General features: G+C 54.7%; 1 protein-coding gene across 3 annotated transcripts in view; it reads left to right on the forward strand.

The window, feature by feature from the left end:
* The first annotated feature begins 3,080 nt into the window (after window positions 1-3,080).
* C2CD2 (C2 calcium dependent domain containing 2) overlaps window positions 3,081-21,954 on the forward strand; it is a 54,887-nt gene continuing 36,013 nt past the window's right edge. The window contains exons 1-2 of one of the 3 annotated variants that reach the window (XM_079100682.1): window positions 3,081-3,753; window positions 12,245-12,343. In XM_079100682.1, coding sequence (XP_078956808.1) covers window positions 3,484-3,753; window positions 12,245-12,343 — 369 coding nt within the window. In that variant the 5' untranslated portion in view covers window positions 3,081-3,483. Of the gene's footprint in view, window positions 3,754-12,244; window positions 12,524-21,954 lie in introns of those variants that run through there. The other 2 variants (XM_079100681.1, XM_079100683.1) reach the window with 2 other exon arrangements.

The raw sequence follows: 21,954 nt of genomic DNA on the forward strand, positions 1-21,954 counted from the left end.
CCGCTGCCATTCCCCGGGAGGTGCTGTGAGCAAGGACCCGCTAAGTCCTGCAATGACTGGGACAAGAAGCCCAGGGACGCCAGTGGAGGGGAAGGCCTGGTTTGGCCCAGGGTGGCTCTGACTGGGCCTCTGAGTCCCTGCACGGACCCCACGGGAGAGAGGTCAGATGTCCACACACCCCTGGCACCTCTGGGGCACTGAGCCAGGCGTGGAAAGCTGCCTGCTAGGAGGACTTCTCAGCAGGTCAGCTGCCAGCCAGCGAGGGCCCTGGGCTCCCAGGAGAGGCCACCACAGCCCTTCCATTCTGCCAGCGTCCGGGGACACAACCTGACAGTTGAAGCAGTAGCAATCCGTGACCACGGCAGAGGGCGGAGAGAGCTTTCCCACCCACTGGAGAGCAACTGTACACTTCTCCACTCCCACCTTTCCTTGCTCCCTCTAGCAATTTAAGATATTGGAAATCTAACCCAAATCCTGATTTTTTGGAAGTAATTTTAAACCCTACGAGAATTTCTGACTTGAAGATAATGAATAATTTCTCATATGGATGAATATGATTTTTGACTACAGAGGTGAAACACATCACACTAGACATATTTACTAATTTCTGAAAATACAGCGTATCACAGGGCTTGCTGGGGGACATCGACACTCTTCAACCTTGATGCACAGATGAGGAAACTGCCCGAGACTGGGAGACTCAGCAAAGCATCCAGCAGGCAGTCTCTGTCTGTGAAGGGGACACAGAACAAGGACGCCTGTGCTGGGAAGCCTCTGGCCCTGAGAACCAGTGATGGGGAGGCTGGAGGGGAATTCAGAATCTGGTTTCTGCTGTTTCTCCCAGGCTGCCTGGAGACTGCGCACACTGAGTCTGGGCGGAGACTGGTCCAAGTCAGAGCACTGTCCCCTGAGCGCTGAGTACCCAGGTGCCTGCTCCTGGGGCTCCCACAGACTGAACTGAAATCTGTGCTACAGGCTGAACAGCTGGGATCTGTTTCTTCCGTGGCCACTACCACGCTACCAGGGGTGAGAGCTGGGTTTGAGGGCACCGGTCAGCACCCTGGGGACTCCTGCACCACCTGCTTACAGTCCCTCAAGGTGAACGTGTTGCAGAATCCACTGCTACAATCCATTTAAGAGTGGTTAAGGGCTGGGTTGTGGCTCAGTGGTAGAGCGCTTGCCTAGCACATGTGAAGCACTGGGTTCCATCCTCAGCACCACAAAAAATAAATACGTAAAATAATTTTTTTAAAAAAGAGTGGTTAAAAGTGGTACATCAATGCAGAACAGCACAGAGACCCCTGAGCCATCTGAGCTTTGGTGGGTGAGGACGGGAGCCTCCCCTGGGCACAGCCTCAGGCTTACTTTTTGGGTTGAAGTGAGATGGGTGCAGGAGAGGGCGGGTGTAGTGGACAAATGGGACCCGGTGCCGGTAGGATTGGGCGAGGACGAAAACAAAGGAGCCTGGTCTTTTCCCTAGGTTCCCGTGAGGCTTCAGTTCTTGTTGCACATTGGGCCTTATCCTCTGCCAGCCACGTCACTGCTCGTCTCCCTGCATTCCACTTCTGGAATGTATGTCTCATGTTGACGCCTTCTTTGTAGAAGCATAGGGAAGCATGACAAATCCCAGACTAGGGATGGTGGTCAGTTTGCAGCTTGTTACAAGCCTCTAAATATGCCAGCCGGGTGAGCAGTCTCTGAGGTATCCGGGTGGAGGAAGGAGACCGGTCCCACCAGTCACACAGGACAGACACCTCATCTCCGCCCACAGAGCTGCAGCCAGGCACATGCACGCACATGGACTCACGTGGGAACAGGTGGGCAGGGCTAGACCGCCAGTCACCTTAGTGACTCTGGCAGGGATCCTGTAGGACTTGAATTGTTCAACTGTATAGATCTGGCTACAGATCAGCAAATAATTAATTAGATTTTTTTCTCCAAATGAGAAATTTCCTTTGTTTCATTTAAGATAGTACAGATGTAATCAAGAGAAAAGAGAAGTATTTCCTACCCTTAATAACCTGAGGCTGGGGGGCGGGGGGAGCACATCTTTGATAGTAACTTGTAGGAAGTTGCTGGAACCATTCTTATTTCCACTTTCTGTTCACAGACCTGATGTGGAAGGGCTCACCTGGGCACCCCCCTGTGGATTTCACCTGCCTGCCAGCTTCCTGTTCTGCTCCCATAAGGGCCCTCTGTCCAGCAGTTCCTTCCTCCTTCCTACTGAATCCCCACTAATGTGACCAACCACTGGCCCACCACCAGACCCCTGCTAGGCAAGAGAAGACCCAAGGGACACTCAGGTCTATCTAGCCCAACTTCAAGGCCAAGTCCCGTTAATAGAGCTGCAGAAAATATAACGCAGTCGCTGCCATGGTTTAGGCCTGTATTAGGCCTTGGAGAATCTCTGGCTTCTGCGTTTCTACATCATTTCCAAAAGATGGGTGTTGTTTCTGCAAGATGAACATGCAGAAGGGAGACACACATGCACACATGCTATTCCCATTGTACGTCAAACACACTGACCGAAGCACACACACTCACGTGCATCACACAACAAATAGCATCCACAACAAGAGTCAAGGGCCTGGGGTCACCCTCCTTCGAGCTGAGCAGCACAGTCCATTAGGCCAGACCCTATACCCTCTACTTCTGGGTGTGGGCCATGGGTCCCTAAGGACTTTCAAGGACTTGTAACCAGACACAGTCTTGCTGGTGGGAAACGACAATCCTTAAAATCGCTCTTCTCCAGAGCATCGTTCACACACGTGCTCACGCACGCACGCACACATGCACGCACACGGGACAATTCAGGCAGCCCCGCAGTAGCCTCTGGGTCGGGCTGCTTAATCACTAAATCCCGCGCACCGCGCGGTCCTGTGGCCAGGGGGCTTGTCTGTGGAGGGAAGCGCGCGGGGTTCCCTGGCAGCCCAGCCCCAGGGAAGTCGCTGGAGGGGCGGGGACGCGCGCGCGGCGGGGTCCGGGCGGGGTGGGGCCGCAGGGGCGCGGGCCCGCGGGGCCTTTAAGGGGGCGTAGGGGCGGCCCCTGCCCGCGCCGGTCCCGCCCCCGGCCCGCCCCCGGCCGGGCCTCGTCCGGCCACTGCTGGGCCGCGGGCGGGACGCCCGGGGCGGCGTGCTGGGAGGAAGCGCGCCGGGCCGCGGCGCCGGGAACTTCCCAGACGCGCTAGGCTGGCGCGCCGGCCGCCGGCTCTGCTCCCGCCTTCCCTTCTCCCAGGTGTGCGGGGCTTGGGGCGCAATCCCGGGCCGTGGCCGCCAGGCGCCAGCCGGGCATTCCCTTCCTGCTCGCCCCGCCCGGCCTCGGGCCTCCAGGCGCTGCGCCTGGCCTGGCTCCCGCCCGCCGCGCCCCTTCTAGCCCCCGGCCCGAGGCCGGCGGATGTCCTGAGCTCGCCGCCGGCGGGCTCTGCGTCCCGCACGGGGTTGCTTGTGGAGTTGGGGCGAGGCGGGCCGGGTATGCGCCATCACCATGGCCCGGCTGGGCTGGTGGCTCGGTGAGGTCCAGTGGTTCGTGTTGGTGTCGCTCTTCGTCGCGGCCCTGGTCACGGTGGGCCTGTACCTGACGCAGTGGGCGCTGGCCAGGGCGCGACCCCCGCCGCGGCGGAGGGCGGAGCCCGAGGAGGAGCCGCGCCCCGAGTCGGACGCGCTGCTTTCTTGGATCCTGACGCTGAATAGCTGGAGGAGCCAGTGGCAGGCGGCCTGGGTGATCGCCCTGAATCATGAGGCCAAAAGGAGAGGGGTGAGTTTCCCGGAGAGCCGGCCGGGGTCGGGGCAGGTTGACGGGAGCCGCGGTGGGGAGAGCCCTCCTTCCTGGGGGCGTTGTCGCAGCCTCGGGCTGACCCGAAGTGAGCCTTGCCCACCTCCAGCCCGGCAGAGCCTCCGGGAAAGTTAGGAGTAGGGCGGAGGAGAATGAGGGACCCTCGGTGGGGAGTCAGGACAAAGTGGTTCTTTTTCATCAGGAGCGCCAGGCCCTGAGCTGTGCGGGGATGGACGGCTGCTGGAGGGACGCGTCAGAGGGCCCGTCCCTTTCCAGCTGAACCTCCCTGCCTGGACTCCCGGGTGGATTCCAGTGTCCCATTGCACATTCCCTGATCTTGCACCTGATAAACAAATAACTGTGATCCAAATATACTTCCCTTCTCTAATCTCACTGAACTTTGCCAAGAATTTCTTTGTTTTTAAAAAGGCTTTTATTTCTGGGTGTATGAAACTAGTGGCCAATTTGTTGAGGCCAGCTACTTGCCAGGGGATATTCTGGGGGCTTTGTGTACACATGATCTCTGAGTCAGCACACTCTAGGGGCGTAGATGCCTTCACCATTTTACAGGTGGGGAAACCGAGGCCTGGAGAGGTTAGGTCATGCAGCCTGTGGGGGCACAGGCAGAACGTGAACCCGGCTGCTTCTGAGTTCACACTGTGGGCTTGCAGCTTAACTGCCACCTCACACTCCTATGATTGTTTCTTTCTTGTTAATTATTTGGTGGCTTAGTCTTACTTTTAAGACTCCTTTAGTCTGCTGACGCGCTCTGGGGTGGGTGGCCGCTGCTGTTTGGAGCACTCCGCAGGGGGCAAGGCACTCCTGACAGTCCTTGGGGTGTGTGCCTCTGCTTGTGTAACCTGGTTGGGAAGACAGTGGCTGCTGGCCTCGGAAATGGGGGATGCTGGTTCCTGGACCCATCAACCTTCAAGATGCTCCACAGTCGCCCGGCACTTGCCAGGCCTTGGAACTCATAGCCATGGAATTACGAAGCGAAAGGGTTAGAGTGTGAATTAGCATGAACCCAACAACTCGAGAGACGTTCTGAATGCTTAAAGAAAATAGCCATAGCTTTTGGATGATGAATGAAAGATGGGTTGACCGAGGACCGTCTTGGCCCCGCTGTCCAGAGCTGGACATCTACCTGCATCAGCTCTCAAGTCCTGTGTCCTCAGGCTGGGAGTAAACGTGGGTCACAGAACTTTGACTGACCTGGTCACGGGCCTGTTCTGGTGCTGAGTCCTCTTTGGGTTGGTGACTGGGCCCGTGTCCTCATGTTCTGGTTCTCGGGAATGCAGGCGAGTGACCCTCGGGTCCTGACACTGGGACTCCTGGCGGAGTTTCAGGCTGAGAGCCAGTGGCCTGCCTTTTGCGAGTTGGGGATGTCTGCTTCATTTCCTGTCATTTCTCGATGGGCTTCCAGAAGTATGCTCCCTTAGGGGTAGAGCTCCAGGTGGCCCTGCACTGCAGTGTCAGCAGAGAGAGGAGGAAGTCCCCGACCTGCACTGGTCTGGGTTGGCCACACAAGTCTGAGACTCCTCGAGGAAAGATGTGCAGGGTCGGGGTGAAAACCTTTCGCCTGAAGCACTGGCGTCTTCGCGGGGGAGCTGGGCTCCGTGCATTTCTCAGTTCTCTCTGCTGTTGGCCACGCGCAGCCTTGCACGCCAGCAATCAGGATGGAGCAGCCATCACGTACTGGGTTTCAGCTCAAAGCAGCCCAGAGTCCCCTGTGGCATTATGCGTGGAGCAATCTGTAGTGTCACTCCTGAGCCAGTGCCTGGGAGTGTTGCCTGATCTGAATTCAAGTGGAGGGTTTGCAGGCAGAGAGGATTCTGGCAGCTGACTCCCTGCCACTGACTAGCACCCGCCCAGTGTCCTGGGCCTTCACTGTTGTGACAGTAGTGACAGTGTGGGCGAGCAGGTGCTGGTGTCTGTGCTGTGGGCGCCCTGACCCCAATGGCTGTGCTTACAGGAGTTCCTCACTCCCTCCCCCGCCTGGACTCCCACTAATCCCCGATTAGGGCTGGCACTCCCAGCCTGCCCCTGCTCTCCACTGGCCTGGCTGGCCAGAGGGCCACCACTTAGCCCCCTTCCCCGTCCTGCTAGCTCTCCAACCCAGCCAGGGGAGAGACCAACACTTGGTCTGCCACTTGCAGAAGGGGAGATGCTGGTAGTAACTTGTTCCTATCAGCATGTTGCATGAAAAGTAGACTTTTCTATCCAAGGACAACTGTAACCCTCCCGTTCCAAGACTCACCCAGTTTTGTATTTCAAGATGGAAAGGAACCAGACTCTTCTAGTCAAGCCTATTCCCTCTCTGGAATCAGTGCCGAGGCTTGTGAACTGGTGGGAGCTGCTGAGGGTCTCCTGGAGCCTGCGTTGGCCTTTCCAGGGTCCATTCTCAGCTGCAGCCATGTTCCCCGTGGGAAGCAAATTCAACTTGAGACCCCGATGTTTTCTTTGAATGAGGTCCAGTAGGAAGGGCTAAAGGGTATGGTTGTTTAATGTCTCATCCTGAAACATGAGGCCGGTGTCCCCTGGGAGCCGAGGGTTGAGCAATGACTGTGGAGCCTGCTTTGCACTCTGATGACCAGTGGCCACAGCAGGGCAGGCTCCTTGTATCAGAGGGGACCCAGGATTTTTACCCTTATTCCAGAAATAGTCGTTATTCTGTGAGGTGGAGAATTGGACGCCCAGGAGAGGACACCACCGCTGGTTTGCCAGCTCATCCTCAGCTCAGTGTGGGGCCAGGAGAACCACCCAGGGAGCTTAGGAATGCACGCGCCCTCTCTCCCCACTCGGTTCACACTTTAAGGCAGGAGTGTGGGAAGCACACTGTGTTTCTCACAAGTCCTCAAGTGCTTCCCATGGGCTGCGAATCGCCTGTGAGAAGCTGCTGTGTACACACCTGTCCCCGAATCAGACATTGGTAGGTCCCCCTTTACCCGCGGCACCTCCAGGTGGTGGTTGTGATGTTGCTTCTCCTGTCTCTCCATTTAGTTTTGCAAACCAGTGTCCACTGATCTAATCACACTTCCTCAGGAAGAGCCCATCTCAGAAGTGGCTCTGTCATGGCTCAGGGTGCCTCAGGGTGCCCAGGGCTGAGGATGGTATTGGACCATCCTGTGCAGATCCCCTGATGCTCACCTGCCTCCGTCCTAACACTCACAGGTGATCGTGGTAGTAAGCAGCCACAAGGGTGCTGCACGCCCTGGATCGCTGCACGCCCTGGATCGCTGTATCTAGCTTCTCTGGCTCATGCTTGTAACAGGTGGCCCCAGGGCTTCCTCTGAGTCCATGTGTCTATGGCAGCACGTCCCAGAGCAAGAATCGTGTTCTGTTGCTGGTGCCATGGGCTTGCCTGGTTGCACACCCTGCCCCTTGCTGGCAGTGGCCCTGTGTCAGGAGAGTCCCTAAAGCCCATGGTTTCTTTAGTCCTTCAGCCCAGGATTTCTTCAGAGGAATGCTATAAATGCAGAAGACCGAGACAACCAGACGATTTGCAGTCTTTGTGAAAACAGATGCTGTGGGAACTTAGGACCTGCTGTGAATGGTGAATGTCCACGTGAGCTCCTGCAACTCAGGAAACAAAGTGGCCTCGGCCTGCAGAGCCTGCCCATCATGTGCCTACAAAACCCAAATTCCTTGACCAGTGATGGTGGCCGCAGCGCAGGAAATCCATTGGGAAGGGTGTGCTGGCCCCTGGGGTCAGGGCCCTGGGCCTGCCCTGCCCTCAGGCAACAGAGGAAAACAGGCCTCGAGGGCCAGAGCCAGCAGCCCCCACAGTGACTCCTGCCGGGTCTCCTTTCTGTGGTTCAGACATTCAGGTTCTTTCCTGAACAGACCTTCCAGCACCATCCTCAATCCTCGGAGTGCTCATCTGGCCTTTTCTAACCCTTTCAGACCTCAGCTCAGAGGTGCCCGGATCCTACTCTGCCCCTCAGGCAATCTGTGCTTGCCCCTGGTTGGCACCTGGTGGTGCTTGTGCCCTCTTTGGCTCCCTGCATTGTGAGCTGGGATGGAGAGGGATCTGTCCTGGCACAACTGACCTGGTGCGCTGCTCAACTCTGGCTCTGAGCAGACCCCAGTCATCAGTGGGGTGAGTGGCAGGCCTGGCGGAGGGGAGAAACAGTGGCCGTGCACACCGCACTGTCTGGACAGGACCCTCTGGCTTGGGAGCTGGCCAGCCTGGTCAGAACAGGCTGTTTAATGGGCTTTGTTTTCCACTCCTGGAGAATCAACATTAAAGGAGGCTGCCGATGACTTTGCAGATCATGGAGGCCAGGAACAGGCGCCAGTTCCGTTGCTCTCTGCCCTCACCCATTCTCCAGCAAGGCTGGAGTCCAGGAGAGAGGGTGTAGTACCAGTGCCAACCAAATCCAGCCAAAGCTAACTTCCACTCGGTCAGCAGAGCCCACCACCGGCTGCCTGGAGGACCTGGGTGAGTCCGGGCTGGGCGGCCACCAGGCTGGGAGCTCCAGCTCCACACATAGCAGCTGTGTGATCTGAGGCAAGCCTCAGCCTCTCTGTGCATCATCCATAGAAGGGATGATTTGGGGTTTTATCCAGAAAACAATCGGCTCTCCTAGAGGTGAGATGGACTCAGGCGCTGAGCCAAATGCCTGGGATGGAGCGAGCCGATGAAAGTGTGCTGCTCTTTTGCAAATCCTTTTTTTTTTTTTTTTTAGCTTTTTATTTTGAATTGCTTTTAGATTTGCAGAAAAGTTGAAAAACATTATTCAGAGAGAGTCCATATATTCCTTCCCCAGCCTTCCATAATAGCAACACAATGTTCCCAGCCAAGAATTAACATTGGTACAAAGTGGCTATAGTTTGTAACACAGTGAAGTTACGTTGTAGTAGTACCAGAAGTTAACCTCGGTACATTGTTACTGTGATTAATAACCGTGAACTTACGTGATAGCACCCGGTCAACGTCCCCAGCACCTTGAATAACTGGACCTGGAAACCATATTTGAATTGCACAGGTTTTCTCTCCACATCCTCTTAGTGTTCTAAGGTCCCTCAGGCCCAGGTGGCATTCAGTGGCTGCTGCTTAATCTCCTGTGGCCTATAAGGATGCTTCAGTGTTCCCTTATTTCTCTTGACCGTGAAGACACTGAAGAACACCGATCATTTCTTTGCTGAACGTGTCTCGGTTTATCTGGTGTTTTCCCGTGTGCACCGTGGTCACAAACTCAGAACAGGGCCCTCTGTTAGTCACTGTGTCAGAGGGCCCCGACGCTGGTGGCCCTAGTCACTGAGAATCAGTTTTGGTCCCTTGGTAAGATGGCTTCTGGCAGGTTTCTCCTCTGCAGCTAATGGCCCCTCTCCTCCCCTGTGGGTGGGGAGGTACTTGGAGACTACACAGCCTCTGCTGCTCTGCAGACGTTTCCTCTGAGTTTCGCATCCAACCGTGCATCTTCTCTGCGGCAGATGCTTCGCTGTGGTCCCTTGATGTGAGGTCCTCCTCCTCGCTCGCCTTCCGTGTGTGCGACTGGCAGAGCGGTGAGCAGGATGCCTGCTTCTCCCTCTGTTTGGCTGGCGCCGTGCGTCCCCGTGGACTCCGGTGCTTATTTGTCCTACAGGTAGCCATCCTGCACTGCCGGCTGTGTCTTTTGCCACTTCATTCATCTCCAGGTGCCGTTGGGAGTGTCTGAAGTCACTGTTCTCCCATCAAGTTCACTTTTTATTTTCCCCTTCCCTGCCTCATGGTTCTACAGCGCTTTCCTCTTGTTAAGGCTCCTGTCGCGTGTTCCTCTCCTCGGGTCCTGGATCCACGCGCTCCTCCAGCAGTCTCGAGGTTCCGTGTGTTGGGTGGCGTTTGGAATCCAAGTTCTGGTGCTGGTGTGCTCTCTCCAGGTGGCTCCTGTGCCTCCAGGCTGTTGCAGTGGGCAGAGCTGGGGCACAGGTGTGGGTGTGTCTACACGCAGGTGCACACGTCACTGTCCTGTGTCTTTCTACCTGTACTTTCTTCCAAGCCTCAATGTGTACTGATCCCTTGGGCTCAGTTCCTCTTGGCCTTCTCCTTTTCTCACTTTTGATTCCTCTCCAGGAGTGAGACGGTTTGTGCTCACAGCCTGTAACATGTTTTGCTTCTTATTCTGGTGCACACGGGAAGGGGTCTCTGAATGGCTCCTGCACACCTTTACCTCATGGTGTGGGATGCTGCTTTTTCCATTTACAGGTCAATATGCCTCATCTGACAAGCTTGGGACCAGAAGTATTGTGGATTTGGGTATTTTCAGATTTTGAAATATTCACATACACATGAGGTATCTTGGGGATGGGACCCAAGTCTAAACACAAAGCTCATCTTATACACACAGACTAAAGGTAACTTTATATGGTATTTTAAATAACTTCATGCAACAAAGTTTCGTGAGTGGAATTTTCTGCCTGTGGCATCATGTCAGTGTTTTAAATGTTTCACGTTCTGGAGGATTTCGGATTTGGGGACTTTGGCATTAGGAATGCCTTGCCTGTACTAAGCCTCCCCATGCCCATGGCCTACGCCAGGCACTCTACTCCAGTCCCCTGGTCCATTTGCTTGCCCTCCGTCCCAGAGCTGCAGTTTGGGTTCGGGGTTCTGGTCCTGCTCTCATGCCTGTGGGCGGGGAGCCCTCTGCTCGTCTCCCTTGGTGTTCTCCTGGCAGCTCTTGCACGTGTCCTTTCCCTTGGGGATGAGAAGTCTCCTTCAGTTTAGGCAGAGTGGAGTGTGGACTGGCCACTGTGTCACCTGGACCAAGCAGCAGAGAGGCGCTATGCGAGACTGGTCCTGGGCTGCAGGCTCACTCTGCTCCTGAACCACCAGGCCAACTAGAAAAGAAAGGGCAATCTCCCCGTCCTTAGTTTAAGCTAATAATTTATTTCCTTTGTGAGAATGTCCCTTGATTTCAAGTTTCCCAGGAAAATCTTCTCAAGGTTTTAACCCCTGAAGGTACCACAGGGAGGAGGGGCATTTACCTGCCCTGTGCGTCAGATCCTGAGTCTGTACCAGGCGGTGGATGCGACTGTGTCTTCAGGCTGCTGCAGAAGGTACACCGTATTGCTCGCTGAGCCCAGCAGCTGGATGCCTCCTGCTATCAGTGCCCTGCCCAGAACAGGATTCTGTGCTAGGTGCTGCTTACTCAGCCAGGCAGGCCAGCTCATAGAACAGGGTCACCACCAAGTTCATGGTGCCCCTGGCCAGCAGCTCCCACCCAAACAAGCCCCAGCCATGGACAGTGCCAGCAGAGCAGCCCAAAATCATGATTTCATCCCTCTCAAGAAGTAGATTTAATTACCCCTGATGATTTGGGGGGTGAGGTAAATGTTGCTGGAGCAGGGCGAGGTTAGAAATTAAACTGAATGTAAATTAAAATGGTCTGTGCCTTGTAGGTTTGTTCTTGATCACTGGGAATTCTTAAGAAATAGCAACAGGCTCACTTCATTGCTTGCTTATCTGCTCTGCACTTGCCAGAGCGGCTTTGACCCGCCCTTGTCGAGCATCTCGGGTGGAGCTGACTCAGCATGGGGAGTCTCTGAAGTGGATGAGAAGGAAACTGGGGGCCGTACTTTTTAACCACCCAGTCCAAACTTAGCCGAGCACCTCGCGCTCTGTGCAGATGCCAGGCAGAGTTAAAGACGCCGTCCAGGCCGTGCTGCGGGCATGCTTGCCAGCTCTTGGGGAGCTCGTTATTAAAGGGATGCGACTTGACTGGCTGTCAAGTCCTGAACTGCTCTTAGGTAAAGCGTCAGTCTTGTTGATTTGAGGTCGTATTCATTTAAGTGTACAGCTCTCATTTGGGGCATTTTATACAACCAGAGTGGACAAGAACTGACTTAAGCTGAGGACACGTATACTGCTGGAGTACTGGAAAACGCGCAGAGCCGTAAGGCAGAGTTGAACTGCGAGGCCAGAGGGGAGGAGCCTGGCAGCTCTAGAGGGCTATGAGGCAGGGACTGAGGACAGCCACCGGGCTGGCTCCTTTCTAGTGCAGGGGTCTTGTGTGCCCTTCCTGATTCCATGGGGCAGCTGGTCCCTGGGATGCCTACCTGCTTGCTACCCAGGCCATGGGAGAGAAGCATGGGGTGGCACCAGTGGAGCCAGGAGCAGTGCCTCCTTGGCCTGTGGCCTGGGCCAGTGGCCCGCCAGGCCTGTGGGGTGCTCACGGAGCCCTGCTCGGAGCCTGTGGTCCTTCCCTTGCACTGTGGGCCCTCACACCCAGAGCACCTTTGCCGTCTTCACCGCACCGTCCTTGGCTTTGTCTGTGCTTCCCTCCCTTCCCGGCCTTCCCTTCCCCTGGATCTGGGCTGCAGAGTGCTGAGCGTGATCCGCCACGGCAGAGCCTGGGGTGTGTAAGCTGCTGAACCATCGCTGTGATGTCTGGGTGTATTTTCCCAAATCTGTAGAACTTTGGAGCAAATGCATAACTGCTGGGAGCCAGGCCCCCCTGCACGCACTCCTCCTCACGCTGCTTCTCTCTTGCAGGGCCCCCTGCAGCTGTCCTTCCAGCAGGACCCGCGGCCACAGCTTCAGGAGCTGGCGGTTGGAGAGGTCTCCAGCGTGGTCCGGTCAGCCCAGGAGAAGGTGAGCTGGGGCCGTCACTGCCTTTCCCTGCAGGAGGAGGGTCGTTGAAGTGGAGGCTGGGGGAGTCTTTCTTCAAGAATCCTTGAAAACTCCAGTGCTGGGGTGGAAGAAAGCATGGATGGATGGACAAATGTGGGCTGTCCGTCTAAGGGAGTGTGTTCAGCCTTCAAAGGGAATGAGGTACGGACACGCTGTGGACGAACCTTGAAAGCGGGAGTCAAAGAAGCCACACAAGAGGTAGCACTGAATCCCACCACTAGGTGTGATCATAGTGCACCAATAAAAAGTGAACAGAATTCACTTACCACAAAAGAGGCCGCACACAAAGGCCTCACGTTGCACGATTCCGTTTATACAAAAGGTCCAGGACAGACAGATCAACCGAGACAGAAAGTGGAGTGAATTGCTGAGCACCGGGTGGGATGCTTGGGCGGGGGTGACTGCTGGAAGGTGCAGGGCTACAAGTTGGGAGTGGTGGCGGCAATAGCCGCTCCGCGGTGGGCACGCTGGGAACTGTGCACCCTGCAGCTTAGATGGGCGGGTCGTGTTTTATCTCAATAAAGTCGATATAGTGATTAAATTGATCAGACACAAGATTCTAAGAGGCTTCTGGAACAAGTCCTAGAAACTTCTGTGTCTTCTGTTACTACTGTGATTATTAATAATATCATTATATACACTTCTTACCCCGGCTCAGAATTTCCCTCATTATTAAAAGTAGCTTATTTTCCAGGTATTCAGCAGAACTACCAAGTCCAAAAACCTGTCCTAGAAGGAGACAGGTGGTGTCCCCATGGCTACCTGTTGCAGATTTCTGGTGTCAGTGCACCTGGACAGGAGGTCTGGTCTTGCTCTGTGCTTCTCTCCGTAGCCTCAGCTACATTTCCACTACATGAGCAGAGAGAATGTGATTTTAAGTGCTCAGCTAGAGCACAGTGCCGTTCTCTGTCCCTGGCCTTGCTGCCCAGTGGTACCCGTGCCTCTGATGCCGAGCTGCTCTCCTCAGCCTAGCGTCTTCTGAGCCTTACCTGTGTGTGTGTTTTCAAGGTGCCAGGAATGTCTTTGGATGTGTCTGCCTTTTGCTTTCTTGATCCACGCACATGGGCCACTTAGCAGGCAGGGAGGAAGGGACACCTGGGTAGCCCCAGGTGGAGGAGGAGAGCACTGCTGGCCTCGAACCCCACCTGCTGTGTCCCCATCACAGTGGAGGACTGTTTAATGTTTCCCATTGGTTTTATGGGCAGTTCTGCCCGAAGCTTGTTTTTTTAGGTAACATGGTAGTTCTGAGCTTCATCCAGCTGATTTATGTAGCTCTGGTTCAGCTTTAACTACAGCTTAGGGTTCTGGGTGACCGGAGCTTATTCATCCACTCTGTGTTGCCAATTAATTAGGTTGTCTTCTCTGTCACCAGCATGAGTGCTGGATGCCGTAGTGACTCCCCAACTCAGAGTGTCTTGGGAGTGTGTGTGGACTTGCCGGGTCAGAGGCGTGTGTACTGAAGCTTGACCAAACACGCCCGAATCGGTGGCTAAGGTGCCGTCTCAGTTTCCTCTGCCCCGACCACATTGGAGAGTTCTCTTTCCTGCAGACGTTTGCCAATACTGGAGTCATGCAGCTGTGAATCCCCTCAGTGAATGTGGGAAGTTTCTGGAAGATGAAGGAGAAAGCCTGAGGCAGCAATGTAGTACGCTGAGACTGGCGTAGCCACGGGCTGGTGGGGAGCTGGCAGCAGATGGCCCCAGGCCTGTTTCATAGGGTGGGAAGCTGAGACCCAGCAGCTGAAGGCCTTCTCCTGCTGGGGCCCTGCCTGAGAAGCGCCTCCCAGGATGGGGTGCCAGGCCCCCTCTGTTATGGCAGATGCTAACTAAATCTCCATGGCTAGGCAGTTCCTGTTCAGTAGGAGAGGAACAGAGTATGCAGGGCTGGCCTGGCGGGTGGAGGAGGCAGAGGTGTGAATGTCTCAATATACAGGTTTTAAATGTCTTCAGGTTGCCAGGAAAGCAGCCTTAGAGAGTGGGTGATAAACCGTGTTCCTTTTAATACGACCACAGACATGTACGCACACATTTAAAGCTAAACATAATGTAGTGTTGGTACCTCTGTGTTTAGAAGAGCATTATTCACAACAGTTAAAAGCCGGGGCCACCTAAGTTGGATGAGTGTAGATAAGACGTGGTGTAGTGGACAGTGGAATGTCCAGCCTTGGAAGAGAAGGGTGTCCTGGCACATGCTGCAGCGTGGATGTGCTCTGAGGACGCCGTGCCAGGTGCAGCCCACCAGCCATACAGGGACCCGTGCTCTGGCTCCACTCAGAGTCCAGGGTAAATGCATAGAAATGGATGTGGACCGGCACTGGGCAGGCTGGACGGGGCGGGACGTTCCTGACTGATAATGGGAACAGTTTCGGTTGGGGAAGATGGAAGTTTCCGGAGGTGAGGATGGTTGGGCAGCCACATGACTGCTTAACACTGTTGAACTGGGTACCTGGAAAAAGAGGGCACAGTTTTGTCATACGTCATTTACCACAAAAAAAAAAAAAAATCCAACAGAGAAGTACATCAACTGTTTGTAAAGGTTTCACTCTTTCACATGAGCTTTTCAAAAGTTGTTTACCGTGCCTTGAACTGAGCTGTGGTTTGCCAAGCCTTGCCTGGTGTCTTCCATTCCTTGGTGGGGGCAGGCTCCTCCAGGCACGGACAGGCATGCACAGGGTGCAGGCACCCCTGGCTCTGGCAGCCTAGACCACAGGCTGCACGGGGGTGGGGGCACTCTACCTTGCACAGAGAAATTCCGTTTTTACAAAGCAAAACACATGCATTGTGGAAAACACAGAAGCATATTAAAAACACATATCTAGATGGGCACAGTGGTGCACACCCCCGATCCCAGGGACTGGGGTGAGGCAGGAGGTTTGCAAGTTCGAGGCCACCTCAGTAACTTAGAGAAGCCCCATCTCGAAAGAAAAACCGAAAAAGGGTTGGGGAAGATGCTCGGTGGTAGAGCAGCCCTGGGTTCAGTCCCCAGAGCCCCACACGCATGCACGCGTGTGTGTGTGCGTTCCGTCTGTCATGGTCTCCTGAGCTACGGGGACTTGCAGTCCATGTGTGCTGTGAATTTCTCATCGTTTTGTTTTGCATTTGTTTTTCCTGCAATTTGCTTTGTTGATTCTGCTTTCCCTGGGTTTTCAGATTCTCCCCAGTCTCCTTGGTGAAGGCATGGTCCGCCCCGGAGGCGACCAGCCTGTGGAGCAGGAGCTGCGCGGGGGGCGGGGGGCAGGCCCGAGGCCTGGCCTGGTGCTGAGCTGTGTTCTCTGCCCTCTCTGTGGTGCGGCCCCTCTACAAACAGCCAGCCTAGACTGGACGCGGGGAGGAAGTGAATCGTCGGAATTGAGCTCTAGGAACAGTGCCTGGCGTGCGAGTGCTGGGCTCCGGTGCCTCGCCCTTCCCCCGCGACGGCTCATTCCCGTGCTGTTTCCTCCCCATTCCTAGAAGCACGTCGGAAACAGTGTCAGCAGTCATAAGGGGCTCGATGCCTTTCCAGGAGAGCAGCCTTAGAGGGCGGGTGTTAAGCTGTCTGTTTTAATGTCGTGAAGGGACCCACAGGTGCTCAATGCGAGGGCAAAAGCGACATGCAGGGTGCAGGCCGCGGCTCCTGCCCCTTCCCTGCGCTTACTCACCGGCCCTCTGCCCTGCCCAGTGCGTGGAGCTGTCCACAGCGTTCCTGGAAGCTGATCCCCTGCCAGAGATACATGCAAAAGGTACAGCCATGAAAAGTGGAGACATTCTATTTTATGACATTTTTCTCCATAGTTCTTGACTTTTACGTTCTCTCAGCCAAAAGAGGAAGTGACCCTTGTTTGCCTCATGGCCATGGCCAGGTTGCCCTCCAGCCAGCCAGCTTGCAGACCCGACCCTCCCCTGCCCATGCTGGGTGTGGGAGGGGCCAGCCAGCTGGTCTCAGAGCCCCACGGAAAGGCCTGGCAGCCTGCATCCTGTGTGCACACTGCTAGTGGGCCTGTGGGTCTGCCCAGCTCCTGGGGGGTGAGTTGGGAATAGGACCCCCTTGGGAACTTGGGTTCCTCAAGTGATCTTCTCTCTTCTTGGACAAGCCAGCCAAGCATGATACTCCCATCTTCGGAAACTGAGCAGCTTAGAACTTCTCTTGCAGTGTGACTCAGTGGGCCCGACTCGAAGACGGTAAGACACTGAGCCCTTTTCCTGATATTGTTCTGGGCCTGGTGGTCTGGCATGCGAGCTTACAGGGGGATGGTGGGGTGGGTCCTGCTGTCGTAGCATCTGAACCATATCGTGGGCCCCACGTTCACATTGCAACCAGTGTCAGCGTGTCACACATTCTTTCTGCAGTCGTGATTCTCGAGAAGGAAAAAACTGTTCAGAACTCAAGAGCCACAAGCAGTTCTGATAGAACAGACTTGTTTCCAAGGGCACTTGTTACCCTGCCTGGAGCTGCTTCTCCGCCAGCGTTGGTGGAGCACTGGGTCTGGCATTGAGCCAGGAGTCTGTGGCAAAGTCTGATCAGGTGGATAAAAACAAGGACTGGCTGTCTGCGATGCTGGTCCAGTGTGAACCTGCGTCTGACTGAGCCTCAGGAGTCCCTGCTAACCTCAGAGACCAGGCCCGGCCCTGGACAGAGTCCTTCTGAAGCCCTTGAAGACCACAGTGTGTCCAAGTAATCACCTCTGCAGATATCTGGCTCATCCCTACACGGAGTGGCTCCGTGTGCCTTGGAGCAAACCAGGCCTTCCCACAGGACCAGTCACGTGGGCCCCATCATGTCCTGCCCGACCTGTGTTTTTGACATCATACGTGTTTTTTCTCACACCAACCGATTCTCAATCTCTAGCACCACCTGGATGGAAGTCTTGCGATGACTTGCATCCTGACCCACAGTACGGGGAGTTAGCTCTGACCCACAGGTGGCAGGCTCAGACCCCATTCTCAAGTTCTAGGTTGCCAGTGGCATGCCGTAATGCCAGCTGCAAATCTGAGGTTCCTACTCCCCGTCCTCGGCTTGCTAGCTTGTTAGAATGGCCCCAAGAACTCAGCCGCAGCTTACTTGCTGCTTCCAGCTTAGGCTAAGGGTGCCAGAGAGGAGCTCCCTGTCCCCTGGGCTCCCTCCAGCCCCTCTACGATCACGCCTTGGGCGCTTGAGGGCCGTTATGTAGGTGACTTTACAGAAGCTTCGTAACAGTGGCACCACTGATTGATTGTTGGCGACTTTGTCATCGACCTAGATTCCCAGCCCTCTCCCTCCACTCTGAAGGGGCCCGGGTCCTACCACCTCTTGCTTATTAGCATACAATGGACACATCACTCCCAAGATTCTGAAGGCTTCAAGGGTTTTAGGAGCTCTGTGCCAGGACCCAGGGACAACGATAAATACTGCTTCACTGCAGCAAGCCCTGCAAGGTCGTGGTGCCTCACAGATGAGGCCTGTCCTCCTGTGTGCAGGCAGGAGCGGGGCAGGCTGCAGGGGGAGCAGGAGAGGCCTTCCGGGGGGGCAGCTGCACGGCAGGCGCTTGCTGGCCACTGCCTCTGTCTGTCTGAACATGCACTCAGCATATTTCTCCCAATTTTAATTATCCTCTTACACAAGAACAAGTTCCTCCCTACAGTCTCTTTCCTCATGTCCTGGGAAAGGTCTACTCCAGAATGTTCCACCCAGAAGATGGAAACCTCCATTTCCTTATCTCTAGTGGCCTGGAGCCAGCCCTTCCTCCGCAGGGCGTGCCTTGGCCCTTGCCATGGTGGGTTTGAAGCTTTGTGCTGGGTTCCTCGTGGAACTTCACTGTGACAGCATCAGGGAACATGGCCCAAGGTCTGCAGGTCGTGCCGCCGTGGGCTGCTGACCACATGGCTCTTCCTTGGCGTGGCAGGTGTCTTGAATGCACCTGTATTGGAAACCTTGCCAGCATGGTTGGCACAATGCTGCGACCCTCTGGGTAGGTGGCAGGCGCTGTTGCCTTTCTCCATGAGAAACTTTAATTGTCTCTGTTTTGGTGCCATTTCTAGGTAAACAGAGGCTTCTAAGGGTAAACTCAGGTTCAAGTTCTAAACCAAAGTTATGATCCATGGAGTCTGCAGAAGGGCCCAGCCAGGAAGCCAGGGGATGATAACAGGTCTGTCTGGTTTGTGGGTGCCCGCTGCTCACTCTGGGCCACAGGGTCCACCTGTGTGCATCCCTCCCTGGCAGGACTGTGCAGGCTCAGGGGCATGGGTGTACCCCACATGCCCTGCCCCCTCTCCGCTCATGATGTCTGGGGTGAGCAGAGCCCGGGTGAAGGCCTGTGTGCCTTCTACGCCAGGTCACAGTGCTCCTCTACAGAAGAGGAGCCTGTGCGTCATCTGCAGGGGAAGCTGAGGCAGAGCGTGAGTCACCTGGCTGCGGTGCAGAGCTGCCAGAGCAGAGGCTGGAGTGGAGCCCAGGAGGCCTCTGAGCTGCGGCCGCGGCACACAGAGAACAGGGCTGCAGGCAGCGCTTTTCACATTTTTCACTACTGAGGGTTCTCTTGGGCTCACTCCCACACTCACCCACCATAAGAGAAAGGCACTCGCCAGCCTTCGCTTACGGGAAGCCACAGCAACCAATAGTTGGGTTCAAATGTGTGGGATTTCCCCCCAAATCCCACCTATCATGAGAGCTGGGAACCCCAGTCCGCGCTGGGTGAATGCAGCCTGTCGTATGGACCCTGCGACCACCTGACCATTGTGTGTGAACCTGCCCAGTCTCCTGCTCTTTCCATTCCTTGTGGGTTCGCAAGGGCAGCACAACTGGAATTGCTCCTGCTTGTCTCCCTGGATGCAGACAAGAAGCTCAGTTGACCCTGTTTCTGTTTGGCTTTGCATGACTTGAAAGCCCAGGTACTCCATAAACCTGGCATTCTTGCCAAAATGCTAATAGGTTGTGATATTATATTGAACTTGGGTCTTTCTGAGGGCAGGTGACAAGGTTCCGCCAGCCAGAGCGGGAGAATTGCCTGCCCCCAGGCCACCCACTCTCTGGGTGGCTACATATGGAACCTGGAGCTGAGTCAGCTCTCTGGGGCAGCCTGACTTTGAGAGGAGACAGGGTGAAAGAACACTTATGGACACTGAGATTTGGTGTGCACTGGAGGAAGAATGTGACGTAGCAACCTGGCCCCAGACTGCCAGCATCCCCATGAGTTCTCTCCTGCCCCTCATTTTAAAGGAAATCTCCTTCCAAGTAAAGTTGAGAAAGAGAGCAGCACATCTTGAGCAGATTCTTATGCCGTGGATTGCCTACATTGAGCCATGGTGAGTGTTCTCAGTACCTCCTTGTTGCACAGTGTTGCTGAACAGCCTCCTTGTTCGTTTTAAAATGGCCCAACACAGAAGGAATGGACAGTGTGCTAGAGCAGGGTGCCCTGTGTGGTCCAGGCGTGCCTGTTCACCCAGCACGCCCTGGGGTCAGCTGCCATCTTGGTCCCCACACTTTGCTTCTCTACCTTCTGGGAAAGTTCCTACAAAATACATCTTCAGCTATATATTGTGACTTAGTGGGCAAACAAGATTAACTTAGTAGACAGTCTAATAATATTCAACGCCAATGGACTTCATTTTTTAAGTTGAGGAGCCTCTGTTTCAGAGTAGAACTAATTTTTTTGGTGTTTTTTTTTTTGTATCTAACTCATACTGTCTTCAAGAATATTTTCAGAGGTGAGAATAGATTACAGAGCTACTTAATAGCTATGAATGATTGGTGAAAGGTCTACTTATGTTTTATTTTGGGATTCTTTCGTTATGTAGTGTGATTCGAGTAAAAAATATTCAGCTGGGCACAGTGACTCACACCTATAATCCCAGGGGCTCCAGAGGCTGAGGCAGGAGGATGGCAAGTTCAGAGCCAGCCTCAGCAATTTAGCAAGGCCCTGAGCAACTTCGCAAGACCCTGTCTCAAAATAAAACATGAAAAGGGCTGAGAATATGGTTCAGTGGTAAAGTGCCCCTGGGCACAATCTCTGGTACCAAAACAAACAAACAAAAAAGGTGGAAAATATTCAGTGACATGAACCTTTAAGGTGCATGGCGTGAGCTGCATTGGTAGTTTCTTTGGAGACAAAGTAATTAAATTATCTCCATTTCTCTAGAGTGTTCCAAGGGAAGGAGCTGAGCTGAGGCCACTCTACCGAAGCTTAATTGAAAAGGAAAGTGAAAGAGTACTGTGGGATCTGGCGTTGCTGGGGAGCTTTCCTGTTGGCACGCAATAGCAAAACCTGGGAGCACCTCACCCTGAGCTTTCTGGCTCCAGTCTAAACAAAGGGGTAGTTTCCAGATACGAGCTGTTGGCCTGTGTATGTGGCTGTTTGAGTTTAAGGTCTTGCAGCTGGAGAACAGAAAGGTGCAGGAAAGCCACCCCTGCCTCTGCGGGCTTGGCGCGGGTCATGAGGTCCTGGAGCCAGTGACCCTCCTGGTCTGAGGGTGCTCCCACCAGCCGCCCCTCTCTACCCGAGGGTGTGGCAGTCAGTCCCCGCTGACCCGGACCTCCCCTGCCACCACACGGCGCCTCCCCACGTGTCGCCAGCCTCCCTCCCTCGAGCAGAGAGGTGTTTATTCGGATACACAGTTCAGCCTTCTGTGGCTTCCACGTGGTGCAGGGAGCTGAGAACTTCTTTCTTTGCTTTGGAAAAATGATCTCAAGAGTAAAGCAGGTTTATGGGTGACCTTCTGAGGAGCGTGTTCCCTGGAAGGCACATCGTGGCCTTGTGGAGCTCTGCTGGGGGACAGGTGGATTCACTGTGGTCCCTGGAGAAGTCCTCTGTCACCACTGCAGATACCAGACATTGCTTCTTTTTAACTTTTTAAAAATCCAGTACTAATATTAGACTCTTTCCAAGGGAGATGACACCCAAGTAAGGACTTGGAAGCTGTGTGTAAATAGTGGTGCATGATTGGGACTCCCTTAGGAGCTGACCGGAAGAGGAAAAGGGATTCTCAGGAGCATTGCTGTGCTGGGGAGGGAGCCGTAGGATCAAGATGGGGTCTCTGTTCATAGGCATTGAAGCAGATGTCAGCCCTGGCCCCTCTGCCCCAGGAAGGCTAACGGTCAGAGGTTCCACTCGACATGCACCAGGCGAGCCTGCCTCCAGCCATTCTGGGCCCCTCCGTCCTTGTTTGCATGGATCGGAGTATTTGATCCTCATTGTGGCTAACACCTTAATACACTAAAAGAAGATTACTTATTTTTAAAACCTCCTTTCCATTCTGTTCTCATCCATTTGACAAATGGGGCATTATTGTTCTCAGGGCGGCAGAGGTGGCCGCCGGCCCGGGAGAGGATTTGGCCCTAATGGCTGTCCCTCCCAGCAGCCCCTGGGAGCCTGAGAGCATTCTGTGTGGGCGTGTCAAAATGTCACAGCAGGTTCACTGGCTTCTTAATGAGCTTTCTCACCGCACACCAAGGGGAGGCTCAGAAGGTTGGTCCGCCTGGCTGGTTTAATGTGTGGGGGAAGCCATGGGGCTGAGGGAGGATGCTCCTGTGGCGGTGAAGACTCTCCTACCCAGCCAGGTCGCGCGGGTGATTGCACTTACTTTCCTGCTGTGCCTGCGGTGGTCAATCCTGAGCTTTGCAAT

This window comes from Sciurus vulgaris (assembly GCF_902686455.1).
Source record: "Sciurus vulgaris genome assembly, chromosome: 10".
NCBI lineage: Eukaryota > Metazoa > Chordata > Mammalia > Rodentia > Sciuridae > Sciurus > Sciurus vulgaris.